Source organism: Phyllostomus discolor, chromosome 13 (assembly GCF_004126475.2).
Source record: "Phyllostomus discolor isolate MPI-MPIP mPhyDis1 chromosome 13, mPhyDis1.pri.v3, whole genome shotgun sequence".
Taxonomy (NCBI): Eukaryota; Metazoa; Chordata; class Mammalia; order Chiroptera; family Phyllostomidae; genus Phyllostomus; species Phyllostomus discolor.
This window is the reverse complement of record NC_040915.2, coordinates 34,383,856-34,401,174: the sequence shown is the minus strand read 5'-3', so window position 1 is coordinate 34,401,174 and position 17,319 is coordinate 34,383,856. Positions and strand designations below refer to the sequence as shown.

General features: G+C 52.3%; 2 protein-coding genes across 5 annotated transcripts in view; one reads left to right on the top strand and one right to left on the bottom strand.

The window, feature by feature from the left end:
* Nucleotides 1-2,959, top strand: part of INSYN2B (inhibitory synaptic factor family member 2B) — a 102,034-nt gene extending 99,075 nt beyond the window's left edge. For all 4 annotated transcript variants that reach the window (XM_036013878.1, XM_036013876.1, XM_036013877.1 and 1 more), the window contains one exon: nucleotides 2,382-2,959. In XM_036013878.1, coding sequence (XP_035869771.1) covers nucleotides 2,382-2,568 — 187 coding nt within the window. In that variant the 3' untranslated portion in view covers nucleotides 2,569-2,959. The remainder of the gene's footprint in view (nucleotides 1-2,381) is intronic.
* Nucleotides 1-17,319, bottom strand: part of DOCK2 (dedicator of cytokinesis 2) — a 362,016-nt gene that overhangs the window by 178,946 nt on the left and 165,751 nt on the right. The window lies entirely within an intron of this gene.

Below are 17,319 nucleotides of genomic sequence, written 5' to 3'. Positions count from 1 at the left end.
TTGTTAGTTGAATCTGTCCCACACACTGGGCAGTAAGACCTACAAGGGCAGTATGCATGTCTGTCTGTCTTACTATGGCATCCCACAACTGAGCACGATGTCAGGCCACACACTGGCTGGCTGGGTGGATGATGGATGGATGGATGAATAGATGGATAGATTGATGGATAGATAGATGGATGAATGGATGGATGGATGGACAGATGGAATGTCTTATAACAGACAACAGCACAGGAAATTCCTAGAATGAACATGGGGTCCCCACTACCTTTGGCTCCATCTGGCGGCCCAGGCCGAAGGTTACTGACCTGGCAAATCCCGGGCTTGGGCTACAAAGGTCTCAAACAGCTCTTGGCATTGGCTGGCATTTACCAAAGACACAGAGCCACTGCACCGGCAGCTCAGGGTGATGTCTGCATGTCTGCCTGTCTGCCTGTCTGCCTCACGCTCCACCCCCAGCACCTAGCCCGAGGCCTGGCCCATGGGAAACAGTCAACAAATGATTGTTGAATGACTGGCTGAATACTCGGCACCCAGCTCTGAGCCAAGTGTTGGCATGCACGCTGCGTCACTTAAACGTGCTGAGAACCCTGTGAGTAGGCAACGTGCTCATTTTATAGATGAGGACACCGTGGCCTGAAAATGAAAACTGACTTCCCCAAGATCTCACAGCTGATCAGTTGTGGAGCTCGGCTTTGAAAACCACGGCCTGTGTTTCATCCACTATATAGGTCACCCAGCTAGGAACATGTCCCTGCAGAGGGGACCAGGGAGGAACAGGAAGTAAAAGGACATAAGCCGAGAACACAATAGTCAGACATTCTTCCCTGTCGCTCCTGAGCACCGACGCCCCCTCCGTCTGTTTAGCTGCTTCTATCAGCGAAGGCCCAGTGCCAAGCCAGCATCTGGGGCCTCCGTTAGCTGTGCAGCGATCCCAGTTTGCCTTTTCAGCGGCACTCAGTCCGACCCTGGGTCTCTGCGAAGTGACACAGGGACAGTCGACAAAGACAACTGTCCCTGTAATGACAGCTCCTTTCAGCCCTTGCTGGGTAGAAAGGCTGTGGCCAGTCATGCCGCATCACCAGCCGGCGGGGGGTCTTCCATCTTGCACATGAAACACTCCGTCTCTTCCTCGCTGCACGAGGAGAAGGCACTGCTTTCACGGCTGCGTTCCTCCCACAAGCCCTCGCTGGCTCCTCACCCTTGGCCTTCTGAGAGCTCTGGTAGGAACCCGGGGAGCACACAGCTGAAACCTGCCGTCTTTCTACGGGCATCCCCCACAGGAGTGCCTCCCAGGGTAAACGTCCTGGGGAGGGGTGGGCAGGGGAGGGCAGAGGGAGCCCGTGCACAGCCAGCCCGTGCACAGCCTGCAGGAGTCGTTCATTCCGGCTCCGCCGGTTCTGGGAGGGCAGAGCCAGCCTGATTCCCCAGCCCTCGGCAATCAGGGGCTCTCGAGCACCCACTGCTCAGGCCAGAGCCCCTGCCCTGCGTGGCCCCAATCTCTGAATTCTGGGAACCCCGGTCCCTGACGTCAAGTCCTGTATACCTCACAGACCAGTGTACAGACCATACAATGGAGTCTGTACACGAACGACTCTAAAACAACCAAATGAAACAGCAAAAAGGAGATGAGGAAGTGCCCATCACAGGAGAGTGTGTAAATATGTCTGTATTGAGGACTACGAGGAGGTCAGAGTATATGTAACGCAATCCGAGACACAGTAATTTGAGAAGCACGACAACGGCAGGGCACATGTATTAGTAGTAATAATGTTTATGATAATAACAACAGCCACAGAAGCTAACTAACACAGATGGAGTGCTTCTTCCACCCCGGGCCCTGCTGTAAGTGCTTCCTTTATAGCCTCTCACTGTACACACACACACACACACACACACACACACTAATTCCAAAGAAAGCCTCTGAGATAACGTGCTATTAGGTTGTCCATTTTATCGATGAGGAAACTGAGGCGTCAGTTTTATCGTCTATTCCTCACTATTATTTACATCTTTTGTAACGAGGTGGTTTTCGTGCCTAACGTGTAAAAAGAATGAAGAATTAGAGCAGTGAAACAATGAGAGAAAGACTGGAGTGACGTGTACTGAGCCCAGCTATGGGTCTGCCACATCACACGCCTCACGGGAATCTCAGAGCATCCCCAGCAGGAAGGCATTGCAGGCGCCGATTTGATCAATGAGGACCCAAAGGTCCAGAGAGGTAGCACAATTTTTCTGAGGTCACACAGCCAGCAGGTCCTTACGCATTTGGGACCAGGTGCCAAAGCCCATGCTCTTCTGTACCAGCTGGGCCCTCGGTGATGCTAAATCAGTGTGTGCTGGTTGGGACTTACTTTCCTCCCTTTCTCCGTGTTTTTCAGTGTGGAGTACGATTTTCGGCAGCAGGAAGGCAGGTTCCACGAAGTCCTACAGAGCCTGGAGGAAGCGGAACCCCCTGAGGAGCCCTCCCCCCAACCAAAGTCCCCAGCGGAGCCCCCCGTCCCCGAGAGACAGGATTTAAGGCGGAAAACCAAGAAGGTGAAGAAGAAATGCTTCTGGTGGATCTGAGCCTGTCGGGACCCTGCCTTGTTCCCCCTCAAGCACCCCCCCCCCCGCGGTGGGGAGGCCGCCGCCCTCGGGCCTGCTCCACTGCTTAGCAAAGGCCCCAGGCTGTGAGCCACTCAACCTGTGAAACGGGAAGGCCCCAGGGCTGGCTCGGCCGCTGCTGGACCCCTGCCCACCAGCCTCACCTGAGTGAGCGCCACTGCTTGCTGAGGACTTCACGGACCCTACAGTGACCACTTGCCTAGCTCCCCATCACCAGGCCACCAGGCCATGTCCTGGTGTGTGCAGTCTGGATTCCCGCCATGAGCAAAGCCCACGTATCGACTTTCCAAAGCCTCCGTGATGCTGAGCACCTCCTTCTCATCCCTGGTCCATCATCCCGAAAGAAGAAAAAGAGATGCTGTGCGGGGGGGGGGGGGGGGGGGGGGGGGGCGGGGGCTCTGTCAACAGAGACCCCGGAAGAGATCAGATACATGCATCGGCAGCTTTCAGAAAAAACGGGGTACAGGAGCACCGCAGGAATGGGGAGGGCGTAAACATGCAAGATTGCCTGGTGGGTGGGGCTATTTATTTTCATTTTAAATTAGCCCTTTGATCCCAAGCCAAGGACCTATCATCTCAAGCTGTGTGGCCTTCCAGCCTGTGGCAGAGCCGGGTGGCGGCAGGAGGTGAGGAACTAGGAGTGGCTGAGCTGCAGCTGCAGCCCCGCGGCCCACCTTGGACCCTCGTGCTTCTCGGCCCGGGGCCTGAGGCTGCCTGGCCAATGGGCGGGGTCCGGTTTGGGTTTCAATGATAAGATTCCACAGTTAATTTTTTTTTTCTTGAATTTATCGAGGTGACACTTCCACAGTTCATTTCCCCGCAGCCTTTAAGATCATGAGATCCAGCGGCCAGTCTGTTTCATCTCGCCGGTAACGTAAATAAGACTGAGATCAAACACAACACGGGTTATCATTCGTTCATCCCCACGGTCCCTTTGTAGATAGGCTCAAAGGTATATTAATCTACATAATCCCCTTCCCGGTGGCCAGGCAACGGCCACCTGATTGAAGTAGCAGCAGGACTAGGGATGAGGATATATATATATTTTTCCATTTTCATATAAAAGACCTTTCCTTCCCAAAGCCTAAATGTCGGGCTCATTCTTCCGACATGACCCCTATACGTGTGGGCCCAGTCGAACTTGCATGGCTGAACAATGAACATAATATAATTCAGTAATCGCTACATGCGCTTGGGGATGAGGGATGGGTTGGCAAGGCTCTTGGTCCACGTGACATTCCCTACCAGCCCGTGGTTGGATTGATGCCGCTGAGAAAAGGGATCCCACAGCTCAGCACAGCGTTCAGTGAGGAAGGCCTTCGTTCCCCCCTTAGCTCCAGATCCCCAACCTGAGTCAGAGTCCGCAGAGCACAGCGTCCTGCATGCGCGTGGGGTGAACATGCCCCACCGCACACGGAGAGGGAGGGAGCAACCCCTCCGACAGTTGCACCTGCCCTGCCACACTGCTGCAGTGCAGGAGCTATTTCGGTGAGAGCGAGAGGGGAATTTGGCAAGGGATCTCAGCTTGCACTATTTAAGTCTTGGAATGTCATTCAAGATGTTCTTGTTCTGTTTCTAGTGAGATGTTTAAACCCACAAAACGAGACCGGCATCCATAATGTTCCGTTGGAATTAAGATAAATACACTTGTCATACTTAGGAAGCCACATTTCATAGGATATGCTGCCACTGGCTAAAAGCCACGCATCTTTCTGTATCCACACAATCCACTCTCAGTTGGCCCCAACAATGGAAAAGAACAGCACGGAGGATAATCCAATAAAGCAAAATCATGTGGGATCTCTTATGTAATTGTATCTTGTAGTAGAGCTTCCATCTTAATTTGCTTTGCTTACACTAATTTTCAAATGAATTTATATTCCTGGGCAGCATGCTAGAATGAAAATGATCCTGTTCTGGGAACTAAGAGACCCAGGCAACAGAAGAGCCCAGTCCACCACTGTCCTCTGACAAAGCGTTCCAATGTCCAGGGCCGTTTGTCCATTCTCGAGGGGAGCTGTAAACACCTACTCTGCCAGCTTCGTCTGCTCTGTGCATGGTCCAGCATCGCGGGAGCAGCAGGACCCAGGGCGGGGCTGGGTCGTCTGCCAAAGTCGGCCCGGGATAATGAAGAGGCATCTGAGGTCACTCTCACAAAAAGCAGAACCCAATCCTTGGGTAATTGAAAAGCGCATGTTTTTATACACTTGTGTGGAGTTGGGGGCCGTGGATACACCCTCCAGTGGAAAACAAAATTGGGTAGACAATGTTGTCACTTCTAGAAATTCAACCAAATGAGACTGTAATAATGATTCTATACCAAAGCACAACACGACACCGCTCGGGCCGCCAGCCCGAACCAGGGAAGGAGGGCTCTTCTGGAGGTCGAGCATTTACCATCGTTACAAGGGAAAAGGGACTCAGTAAGCACCTTCCTGCTAACAGAAATTATCATCTCTGTTCAACACAATAAATAAAAAACCCATACCTATACACCTACCAAAACTCTCGACCCATCTACTCATGTGAAAATCGCTTCTTTGTAAAATATTAGGTAACATTGACCATGATAATCTATAACAACGCTGTACTTGAGGTTATGTGGTTTTATGGAGAGAGATTAATTTAGCAAAAATTACTTTTGTAAAATGGAAAGGAAAAAAAGACTGATACATCACCTTACGTTGCAGGAGTCTGTGTAGCTGCTTTCTCTGTAGTTAAGGGAGTTGTGTACTCACTATACCTGGAACCTCAGACCAGCTCATCTGTAGAGGACCTTCTTAAAAACTATGTAAAATGTAAGGTTTTGTAAATTTCTAAACTGTTTTAAATGGGATATTATCTTTTGCAATAAACTTACATATTTTTCCTAGGTTCTAAGTCTGCATTTCTAGCTCGGGTTGATTGGGGTTATAAAATTCACACTTGAGAAGGCTACTTCAATGGCCCTGATGACAGGGACAGTTTTCATTCTAGTCTCTCCTGTATGTTTCCCAGGAAAATGAAGAAAGAGCAGATCCCGAACTTCCTGGGAAAAGCATGACGGCCTTCACCGCTGCCCATGCCGCACAACTGCCCCTCCCCCACATTCGCCGGGTGCCAGGGTCCCCTCCATCCAAGTCATTGGCACAGTTGTCCTTGCACCTATATCTGTGTCACCCTCCGGTGAATGTGTTTCTCTCTCATTAGCCCATACCCTTCCTAAGGTAGGAATCCTGCTTCTTTTTGCTCCCCCTTGAATCCCCAGCACCTGCACAGTGGGATTCAACGGTTTGTTGCAGGAATGAGTTAATGAATGGATTGGGTCCAGCGGGGAGACACGAAGAAATGATTCCCAGAGCATTTCCTCGTGGATCAGCGCTCACGTGAGGTTGGGCCTGGGCCCCTTCTGTGCTCTCAGGAGAATCCAGCCTCCCGTGGATCCGGACCTTCAGCAGCTCGCGTGCCCAGGGCTTCTGTTTCCACGGTGGTCCGCGTGGGGTTCAGGGCCCAGGGACACCAAGCCGCCACTCTCCTCTCCCACTGCCAAGCCCCTGACACCTTTATCCAGAACACTGACAGCCCAGTTAACCTCGCTTCAGGACAAATCGCCGCCATAATTAAATCCTAATGCGTTTTGCACATTTTACCAAGCCACTGCCTTACCGTATGAAGGGGAGAATTGGTTTTGAAATTAAAGCAGATTGTTAACTATTTTGCTGTAATGTTTCCATTAAAACACCAGAATTTATTACATGTGACCTAGTCCATTTCAGACAAAATGCAATTTAAAGGAGATAGGGTCTGCTTAACTGAAGAAGCATTTTAGGCAGAACATTTTGCCTTGGCTTAAACCACAACTGAAATGAAAAGACAATAAACATTACACCAAAGGATTATTTGCTCCAAAACAAATAAAAGCTTTATTATTATGAATGCCTTTCACAAATTCTCAGAATCTATGGCCCTCTCACATTAAATTTCACTCAAATGAAACCCGTATTTTTTTTTCCTGGCACAAGTTCAACAGATATATGGCCTATCATCAGCTGACACAGTGACCCCGTGTGGGCGCATGGGCTGGTTGCCCAGGTAGCACATGAGATGCTGTGATACCCTGGAGATGCAGACAAAAAAGCCTTCTTCCTCGGAGCCAAATGGACTGAGTCAGTGCATTTTTATTTTACAGATTTTACTTATTTATTTTTAGAGAGAGGGGAAGAGAGAAAGAGAGAGAGAGAGAGAGAAACATCAGTCATTTGCCTCTGTGACGTGCCCTGTCTGGGGACCTGCAACCCAGGCATGTGCCCCGACCAGGGATCGAACCGGCGACCTTTGCTCTGTGGGGCAATGCCCAGCCCACTGAGCCACACCAGTCAGGGTGACTGAGTCACTTTGTTGAAACCAAGAGTGGTTCACACAGCGTTTCCACCCAGCACACCAAGCCTGACTGCGCCGCGTCCCACGTGCGCAAACCCTGTGTGGGCGCCGGGGGGGGGGGGGGGGGGGGGGCAGTTATGGGCTGTTGTCATTGTTTTTTGTTTGCTCGTTTGTTTCAAGACTTAATAAGAAAGAAACAATATGCCTTCTCTAGCTAGGGTTCAAAGAGGGCAAACCCAAAGCCGTGGGAAGCATCAACATTCACAGACTCAGCCCACTGACCTGTCGGGATTTCCTGAAATGGCTCCCTCCCTCCCTCCTCTCCACTCCATGCGGCCGCCAGCTCCAAGCAAACCTCTCAGATGAGCCTCAGTCCACACTCCACAGTCACAGATCCCCGTCTCCAGGCCAGGCCAGAAAACTGCAGCCGCGCCCTTGCTCCCTGTGGCCCCCTGTGGGTGGGGGGTCTGAGAATGAGCACTAGAGTCCTCTCCTGGTCCGCCCACTGGATACCACGCCCCCTCCTTGGCTGACCCTCTCAGCGCCGTCCTTGTAATTCTCTCCTGATGATTACTGGTCTTAAAGCGTGGCTGTGTCCAGTTTTCTTCTCCCCCTTCTCCGCTATACATTGTGTCCTGAGGACAGGAACTTCTTCCCTCCCCTTGTGAAGGGTTAAGTCCACAAGGTCTTCGATGGAAACGAAATACTCCTCCATGAGCCCTTGTGCGTTCCACGCAGCCCACGGCACTGGCCTCCTTTCCCTTGAGTTTCCCGGATCCCGTGGATCCAGCCTCCTCCTAGCTGCCTTCGGGCCGCTCTTAGACACACAGCGGGCCACCCCACTCCCTGGCTTTTAAAGCATTTCATCTCCAACCACATCCCCCACCATCCTACAGCATGAAAGCCCTCCCCCAGCCAACAAGGCTGTCTGCATCGGACCCCCACCCAGTAGGCTCCGTCTGACTGCTGCCGCGCCACTGTCTCCTGGGCCCGTCCCCTGCCACTTTCCCAAGTGTCCGAGGCTACTACACATCAGGGACTTAGCGCACGTGGCCCCCTCACCCGGGACCCTGTCCCATGACCTATCTGCCACGGGAAACGATTTTCATTTTGACGGAATACATGAAGAGTAGCTATGTCACCATGAATTGTGATTTTTTTAAAGCTCTAGTTTCTTGAATTTCAGTGGGCTATTACCAAATGGATTTGCTTCCCTTATCTTATTTACTCCTAAAAAATTATCATGAGGTTGCTTATGGTTACGCCCATTTTCCAGAAGAGTAACTGAAGCCCGGAGGGAGATAAGGAATCTGTCCGAGTCCACAAGCATGAGGTGGTGACGGCTGAAGTTCTCTCGAGGTCTGCCACATTTGCACGCTTGGGCTCTTAACGCCTGTGCCAGACAGCAAGTTGCAATTTAAATGTCACCTCCTCTCTGTAACTTTTTCTGATCATCCCCACCCCTGCCGTGGGATTAGTCACTCCGTCCTCCGAGGGCTCACAGCGCTTTTGCAGGCTGCTGCTCACGTGGCCTTGACATTTCTCCTTTCGGTCTCCGCCAGGGAGCATGGACCTGGGCGACAGGAGCTGTCGCCTATATCTCCCGTCTGGGACCCTCCAAGTGTTCCTCACATTGCCTGAGACGCTGCCAATGCTTCCTGCGGGTTTGTGGGGTGAACTGGGAGGAGCACAGAGATCAAACATCCCGACCGAGCCCAGCTGTCCTCACTCCGGCCCCGGGTTTTCCGCACGACTCCCGACACGCACCTTCTCCTCCCTCCCCCACCTCTGCCTTCAAAGTGCAGCCATCTGGCTTGCACAGGCTGGTTAAAAGAAAAGTGAAATTATATACATGAAAATGCTTGACTATCTCATTAACTCCTATTTTTTTTAAAAAAATAGTGTTTGAGGTTTTTTTCCCTTGATTATAAAAGGAAAGCAAAATAATTTTAGAAAAAGTGAGACTATAGAAATGTACAAATCATGTGTCCTTTAAGCAGAAGGTGCCGACATAATTTTAGCTTCGGAGCGCGGCCCCTGGGCCAGACTGCTGGGCGCTCCGGGGCCCCTGGTGAGGGGCCACACTTCTCCCCTCCCCTCCCCTTCGGGGTCCCCGGTGACTTCCCTGCTATCGTTGCTGCATTCCCGTAATCCGCTCTTTATATTTAAGTCATAGAATTTCCTTGTGTTTTTTAAAAAATAATCATAAATAGTCCATGGCTGCACAAAGCCTTCTGTGTATGAAAGCGGCATTCATCCAGAAAAATGGGTTCTGGTTTTGAAGGGTCTTTTGACAGAATTGATTCCTTTGAGTCACTTAAGAAGGCCAGAGCCCCAGGCAAGGACAACAGGGGTGGGAGACCTGTGGGGAAGCCTGCTCCTTTGCAGGTGTCCCCCCAACGGGGAAAGTTTCTCCGTGGGCAGCTCCAGCCCCTCAGCGGCATTCCAGGGGGGAACACCGCCGTGGGTTCCCTCCCCGCTTCCCTGTCTGGGATGCCGGCCTCTGTGGCAGATATATGGGGGCTGACTTCCTCTCAAGGGGGCTCTATTCACAGCCCAGCAGCAGCCACAGCTTAGTAATACTTCACACCTTCGGAAGTGATCCCAAATCGAGGCCATAAAATAGCTGCCGATCCGATTCACAGCACTTGCACCAAAGCTGGGAGGGGGCTTGAGCGCTGACGGAGAACCGCACGGGCTCTTCCTGGCCGAGGGCCTGCTGTGTGCGCAGCCCTGCGGTGTGGGCTTCACACCACGCTGTGGATCGGTCCTCACCAGGGGTGGAAGGCAGTAGCCGTGAGCCCCACTGTGCAGACAAGGGAACTGAGGGGCAGGGCTGTGGAGACCCTTCCTAGCTGTGAAATGAGGACCCTTCACTCCTTTCGAGAAAAGGAGGACCAAGTTCCCAGGCAGCAGAGCCCTTGCAAACTCCATTCCCTGCACCCCACCTCCATAGCCCTCAGAAACCAATGTTGTGCATGAGAGTGCTGAGTCAATGCCCGGATGGCAAACAGTCTACAGTTCTAAATTGTCTGAAGTTCTCCAAAGACGAGAAACGGCCAGCCTTCAGTGCCAGGACACGGGACGGGAGACGCAGTGCGGTGTCACCTTTAAAAACACACGAACGCACTTAAAATGACCTGCTCAGAGTCAGATCCACCCAGCTCCGCCAACAGAAGCCACAAGGCACCGAGACATTCGGAGGTAATTTCATTTGCACGACGACATACCAGCCCTGCGTTTCCTAGTGCTCTCTGTTCAGTTCCCACACTCGGTCTCTGCCTCTCCCTCTCTGGGTGCCGGCAGCAGGAGCCGCTGGGTGGCTCTCGGAAGCTCCAGCTTCCCCAGGGCCTGAGGTCACGTCCTCTGCAGAAGCTCAGGCGTGCGCCACTGGGCCTCCTGGGACGCCGTCCGGGCAGCAGCAGCCTCGGAAGGTTTGCTATCTCGGGGCACTCTCTGCTCAGGGCCAAGGTCTGCTCCGTCGGGCGGACCAGGGAGGATGCAGAGGATGCAGACGCTGTTTGAACAGGAACCGGCGTCTCCTCTGAACTCCCTGATCCGCGGTTCATCAGTGAACATCAGGATGGTTTGGAGAAGGAAACCAGCTCTTACACCGCAGCTCTCAGACTTGAACTTGTCTAAAAGAATTAGACCACACAGCGCTAGTAAAGTATTCAGGAATTTCATATTTAAAGGCTCCTTAAGGGAAAGCCTGACATGAAACAAATCTTTTCCTCATCGTGTTTTTTTAATCGGAATTCTTTCAAAGGTAGACATTCACCTGCCTTTCAATTAGCTTGTTCGTTCCGCTCACTCACTCCCACAGCCGCCTGTGTGGCCCCGGGCCTGTGGTCGGGAACCTCTGAGACAAAAGGACGCGGTCCCTTTCCTCAAGGACCTTCGTCTAGCGAGGGACACAGCGAGGTAAAGAGAGAATTCCATCAGGACATGGCCACGCTGTCATTGTACAACGGTCAAGGAACGAGGGCGTCTTGGAAGGAAAGTGATCTTGAGAAATGAGAGGGGGTTTCCCAGGGCGGGAGGGGAGGTGGGAGGGGAGGCGGGAGATGCTGCTCCCTCTCGCTGTCCCACGAGCGCCCCCTCTCCAGCAGTTCAGAGTGCTCACAGTAGTCCGGAACTCGACCCAGGTCCGGACAGTCTGCCCTGATGAATGACTTCGCCGACGTGTGCTGGGGGCTCTTAGGAAGCTGAGATGCTGATCCAGTTTCGGCCCATATATCTGAGGCCTACTGCTCCTCCCCTCTCCCATCCCCAGGGCAAAAGCACCCTCCACATTTCCCTATCAGGCCACAGCCAAGCCCCTCCCTCAAGGGGATGATGCCACCTTTTGGTCACCCCTGGAATTTCAGGTCTCTGGTACAGCGTTTGTTTTCTTTTGTAACCTGATCTCCCTCTAACACAGGGGTCCCCAACCCCCAGGCCGAGGGCCAGGAGCCATGGACTGACTGGTACCGGTCAGTGTGGCCTGTCAGGAACCCGGCTGCCCTACGTTAGCTTCAAACGCTGGGCTCAGACTCCGGCTTCCTCCTCCCCAGGCGTGCCATGCTGGGCAAGGGGCTGAAGCCCCTCGCTTGCTGCTTCCTCCCTGACAAGGGATCAGAACCTCTGTCAACCTCACTGACTGACTCTCAGCCACCACGGGGCCCCTTTCTCACCGAGGAAGGTCTACTGTGAAAGACCCCGGCAGTGGGAAGAATTTGAAGGGGACGAGAGACGAGGCTGCCTGTCTAACAAGAAGGAGTAGCTACGGCGGCTGTGAGAGCCGCCTGGGCCGCACAGGGTCAGCGGCACTGCTGGGGGAGAGAAGCATTTGGGCGTGAGACGCCTCCCGGCCCAGAAAGCACAGAACCTGGAGAGGACTGGATGCGGACGGAGGAGAGCCCCCCTTCCCTCCTGACCTTCAGAAGCTCCATGTCTCCGTGCTAGCGTCATCGCCTGCTGTGAAACCTGCCACTTCCTGCGTGCCGATGCTCACGTCAGCTAAAAGCTCTTGCTCCCATTGTGTAGGTTTTTATGGTTCCATGGCCAGAATGGAGGAGGTGATCCTACAGATGTCATTGTCATAAAACCACCAAGAATGCTGGGCCATGTTATAGGCTCCTGGAAGTCTCCTCCCGGGTTATCCCATTACATCCCACGGTCCAGGCAGGCCAGAGGCTGGCTTCAGGGGAACTCGTTTGTACTTTTAAAACACGTGAGCCCCAAGGAACAGCATTAATAGGTACGGATAGTGTATGCGTGCACAAACCGATATCATATTTAAGAGCAGGGGCTCTGGAAACCGCTGCCCGAGTTCCGATCCTAGTTCTTCCCTTAGCAAGCTGGGTGGTTATGGGCTCATCCCACCGCCTCTCTGTGCCCACTTATCTCACGTGTAAAATAGGAGCGCCCGATGCAGGCTGAGTGAGCTACTTACGGTGCTTCGTTCTCTACCTACAATGGGGTATCTGCTCAAAAGCATATGCTAGCTGATAGCTTTTATTATAAATGCTGTTTTTTAAACAAAGTGTTGGGTCATGGAGCAAAGGTCAAGAGTCAGCCACCGCTTCTGGCAGGGACCTCCGCCTCCTCAGGTCCCAGACTGTCCCCACACCTGTTCTCCGTGGGACGGGGTTGAGCCCGAACCCAGGTCTTGCTGTCGCCCCCTGCACAGGCTCCCAGGAGCCTGTGGTCCCACACTGTGGCAGAGAGTGGTGACACAGGGGCCATTTGCCACTCAGAAAGTGAGGCCAGAGCTTTGAAACCCTGGCTCTCCGATGCCTCGGGTGTTTTCTGGAGTCTTCCATGCTGCTGTGAGGTGAAGCAGTGGAGCATGGGGTGATTTCCACTACGTTTTTCCCTTTTAGAAAAAAAATGCTCTGCATTTCTGGGGCCGGCATGATGCCAACGGTATTTACCTTTATTTAATCACTCAATAGACTCCTCTGCGAAAACCAGGGTAATTAGGCCCAAAATATATCACCCAAAGGCTTATTTTATCTCCCCGAAATAAAAGCTAGATCCCAATTTTAACAATATTACCGCATCGTTTCCCTTCCAAGAACTTCTGGCAGTGTTTACACTCCCTGGTGGATTCTCCCGGTGAGGGTGTCGGTCCCCAGCACTAGAGAGGCAGGGGACAGGGGACAGCCTGCTCCAGAGCCATCAGCAGTGAGGTGCATGGGCCATCAGGGCTCCCTGAGACACACGCCCCACCCCCTCACCCTGTACACACAAGCCTGGAACTTGCCCTCCCTTCCCTCTGATGCTTATGGAACAGCGCGACATCCACCCCTGACTTCCAGTCCCTGGGTTCACGTCCCACCTTGCTCCTGCTGTGAGACTTTGGCCATGACACTGAGTCTCTTCTCCTGAGTGATGAGAGATGATGACCATTAACCTGCGAAGACCCAAAGAAATGCTCCAGCACACAATAGGGGTTTTTCACTGGACTTGCTTTTTTATATTTTAACATTGCCAAAGAGTACAGTCAGTGCAACAATAAACCTCTGGGTCCAGTTTAATTGGCTGCATGGTCACTTTCTCTGGGAACCTAAAATCATGGTGCGTGTCACATTTCATAAAACGTGACATGTGGCATGCAGAAATCATTCCCTGGTAAGATGTACACTCTAGGATTATTGTTTTTTTCTGCATTATCTTCTGCTCTTCAACCACAGCCTTCTTAAAGGAACCAGGACTATGTGGAAGAGAATATTGGGTATGCAAGACCTTTTGGACTGGACCAGAAAAAACACCAATGATTTCGGTCCCGACATATTTGCAAGTGTCTTGCACACATCATGATTCTCCGATCTTATGCTCATGACAGACATCACTAATCGATTCAGAACTCCTTCCCACTGAGCCAACATGTGGCCTCTGAATCTCAGTACGATACCATAGGCAGTTAGTACCAACCCAGCAGAGTTGGCCCATGAATGACATCTATTTTCTGTCCCAGACTCAGGCGCTTGGGAGGTAGGGAAAGAGAATGGGCATCGGCCAAATCGAGACACTTCGATACATGAAAAACACCTCCAAAATGATAGCGTCCATGGCTCAGAAGAAGTCAAGGTCTACAGCAGCGACATCAGCCCAAAGTCACAGAGCCGACTCTGCAGAACCAGTGTGGAGACCTCCCCCTGTTCCCCCTGTTCCCCCTGGTCCCAAACATCCTTCCTGCCAACCCACGCTGCCTTCCTCAGCACTGAAGTCGAACTCCTTGGCTACTTAAGTAAACAAGATAGACTAGAATCTGGCAAACAGGGGAAGACAGGGCAGCAATCATGTAAACGTGTTTTGCATTTAGTGTTTGTCAAATCTCCTTCCGTGCCTCGGTCACCATAGACCCTTCCTGGTTCAGCCAGGCAATCTGCGGAAAAGGCAGGAGGAGTGGTTATTCCCGGCACACGGTAATTACAGTGCGCTGTGGCGAGAAGCAATCATCCTGGCCCGAGGCCGCCCGTGAATCTAACAGCGAACACCTTTCCCCGCAATGCTCCCACTCCTACAGAAAAGAGGAGAATGTCACTGTTTAATCCCGTAATGGCACGAGAGGAACCAGCTGCCCCATGCCCGGCCGAGGCCTTCTTGGCATTTCAGAAGCATGAGATATGTCGGCTGTTGGCCATAAATAGGGGTTGTTTCATATTCCCAAGCAATGAAAGGTAACCAATAAAAATCATATCTGGAAAATTAAAAGTGACGGTTGGAATGGGGCTCTCTTCTCCTCGTCAAATTTCAATTTCAAGTTAAATTGGGGCTTACAGCGCCAGGACAGGGACCCCTGACCTCTGAGTAATTACTTTCCGACATCGTTTTCTTTAATTTGGAGGAGATAGCTCCGTTCCAAGAATTGCTAGAGATGCCCATTTCGTGAAAGGAAGCTGCATCTTAAGGAAAGCCCGTCTGTTTCTCCCTGCTCGTCCAGGACACCCCCACTCCTACTGGGCTGCGCTGGCTGCCGGTCTCGGTTCTCCCCACTCAGCACTCCCGGCTCCATAATTACACAAGCAAACTCCAGGGGTATGGAGACTAATGACACAGCTTCAACTCGGAACTTCGGCAGGCTTCCTGGAATCAGCCGGGGTGGGGGGGGGGTGCTGGGCAGGGAAAGTCTGGGCAGGCAATTCCTCACACTGCTGCCCCCGCCCCCGAGATGTGGGCCGGCTCCCCGCATTTAGAAAAAAGCATCCACTGAAGAAGGGAAAGTGACCTAAGCTGAGGGCAAAGCACTTACAAAAATACGAAGGTGTGATAGAGCGCAGCATTTGGGGGGAGTGTTTCACTCATTCGTTATTTCAACATTTATTGAGTGCCCACGGCATGCCAGGCGCCCTGCTGGGTGCTGAGGATAAAAGAATGAGTAAAGTGTGGTCCTGGCCCTCCATGGAGGGGGCCGGGATGTGGGGGCATGAACCACACAAACGGGAAATCACCTCACAATGGGCCAAGAACAATGAACCCGGTAACTGAGAGCAGATGAGGGCTCTGAGAGCCAGTGAGAGAGCCATGTGGGGAGGGACGGAGGCCCAAGCTGCTGACACAGCAGCACTTGGTGGGTGATGAGAAGTGGCGGCGGCGTGACTGGGAGGGGTCAAGAGGAGGTCAGAACCATCAACTGAGATCCTGAACACCAGGCGAGCGTGGAGTGGGCTCTGGGGTCTGGTGAGCAGCCTGGGTCCGGGACACAGTGAACTGGGGCACTTAGGAGACTTGTCATTGGAGGGGCCCATGGTTTTCCGGAGGGTGGAGACCACATTTAACTCATTTCTCAGTCTTTGTGCTGAGGATACAGGACGTTCTCACGCAATACCAAGCAGATGAATAAATAAATAGTATGTGCAAAAACCAGCTGGGCAGATGCTTCTAGCGTATCATTTCATTTCACTGAATAAATTAAATGCAATGCAACTCACAGCAACTCTATAAGAAAGGTCTCTTATTATCCCATTCTACAGACTCGTCCAGGCCTCCGGAGTCTCCGGTATAAGAGAGGAGCCAGGTATGGCAAGTTCACAGATGGAAATGACTCGAAAAATAAGAGGCAGAGCTCATGAAAAGATGCTCAAAACCATCAGTCATTAGGGAAATGCAAATTAAAACCACAATGAGATACGACTAAAATGGTTATAGATCCACTCGAATTGAGATAATCCAAAGGACTGACAATACTAAGTGGACAAAATGTAGATAACCCCGACCCCACCCCAGCCTGCCTGCTGGGGGGGTGGGGATAAAACACGGGTACTCAGGAAAAGTTTGGCAGTTGCTTATAAAGTTAGACACACACTCCTCCATTCCCCCAACAATTCCACTCCTAGGTCCTACCCGAGAGAAATGAAGATACGTTCACACGAAGTCTGTGTGTGAATATTCATAGCAGCATTACCCATGAAAGCCAAAAGCTGGAAACAATTCAAATGTCTATCAACCAGTGAATGGATAAACAAAACGCAGGGTATTCATACAACGTCCTACTGTTCGGCAACAAAAGGGAATCAGGTACTTACATGTCCTAAAATATAAATGAATCTCAAAATACTATTCCCAGAAAATAAATCAGACACAAAAGACCTCGGACGTGCGGTTTCGCATCTGTGAGCGGTCCAGGAAAGGCAAATCTGAAGAGCAGATCTGAAAGTAGGCGAGTGGTTGCTGAGAGCTGGCCGGGGGCACAGGGTGCGGAGTGGCTGGGAGGTGACCGCCGTGGGACTTCTCGGGAGGAGGGAAGGGAGGAAGGGCTCTGGACTGAATCACCGTCATGGCTGCACAACGGCGTGTGTTTACTCAGACTCATCGCTCCATTTTCCAGTCTGTGAATCACACTTCAATAAAACTGCTTTCCACAGAAGGACGAGAGAGCTGTGTGGCCTGGACGGAGCTGGCAGGGGGGTCTCCCACTGGGGTGGTGAGATCCGGGGTAGCTCTATAAGGAAACGCTTTTGCACCGGCCCTTGCAGGCCGGGGAGGGCTCTGGCAGGCAGAGACGGCACCTGAAGGAATGCCAGGCGAAGGGGGCGGCGCGACAGCGAGGACACGCCAGGTGTGTTGGGCAATATCCAGACAGCCGTTCTGGCTGCATGTTTGGATGGAGACAAAGACATGAAAGGGAAAAATTTGGTTACAGGCCGCTGACAGAGCGGAGAAGGGGCAGACGGATGCATTTATGACTTAATTTGAGTGTTCGGCAGGGAGCCCCTGAGCACTCCAGACGAGGGCAGCTTCCTGGCAACGAGGAGCGGGCTGCGATGAGCTGCGTGAGGGGGGAGGGCAAGCCACCAGGGCAGGGCATCACACAGAGAGTGCGGAGAACTGGCCGTAGCGAGTGAGGGCCACACCGCGGCCACC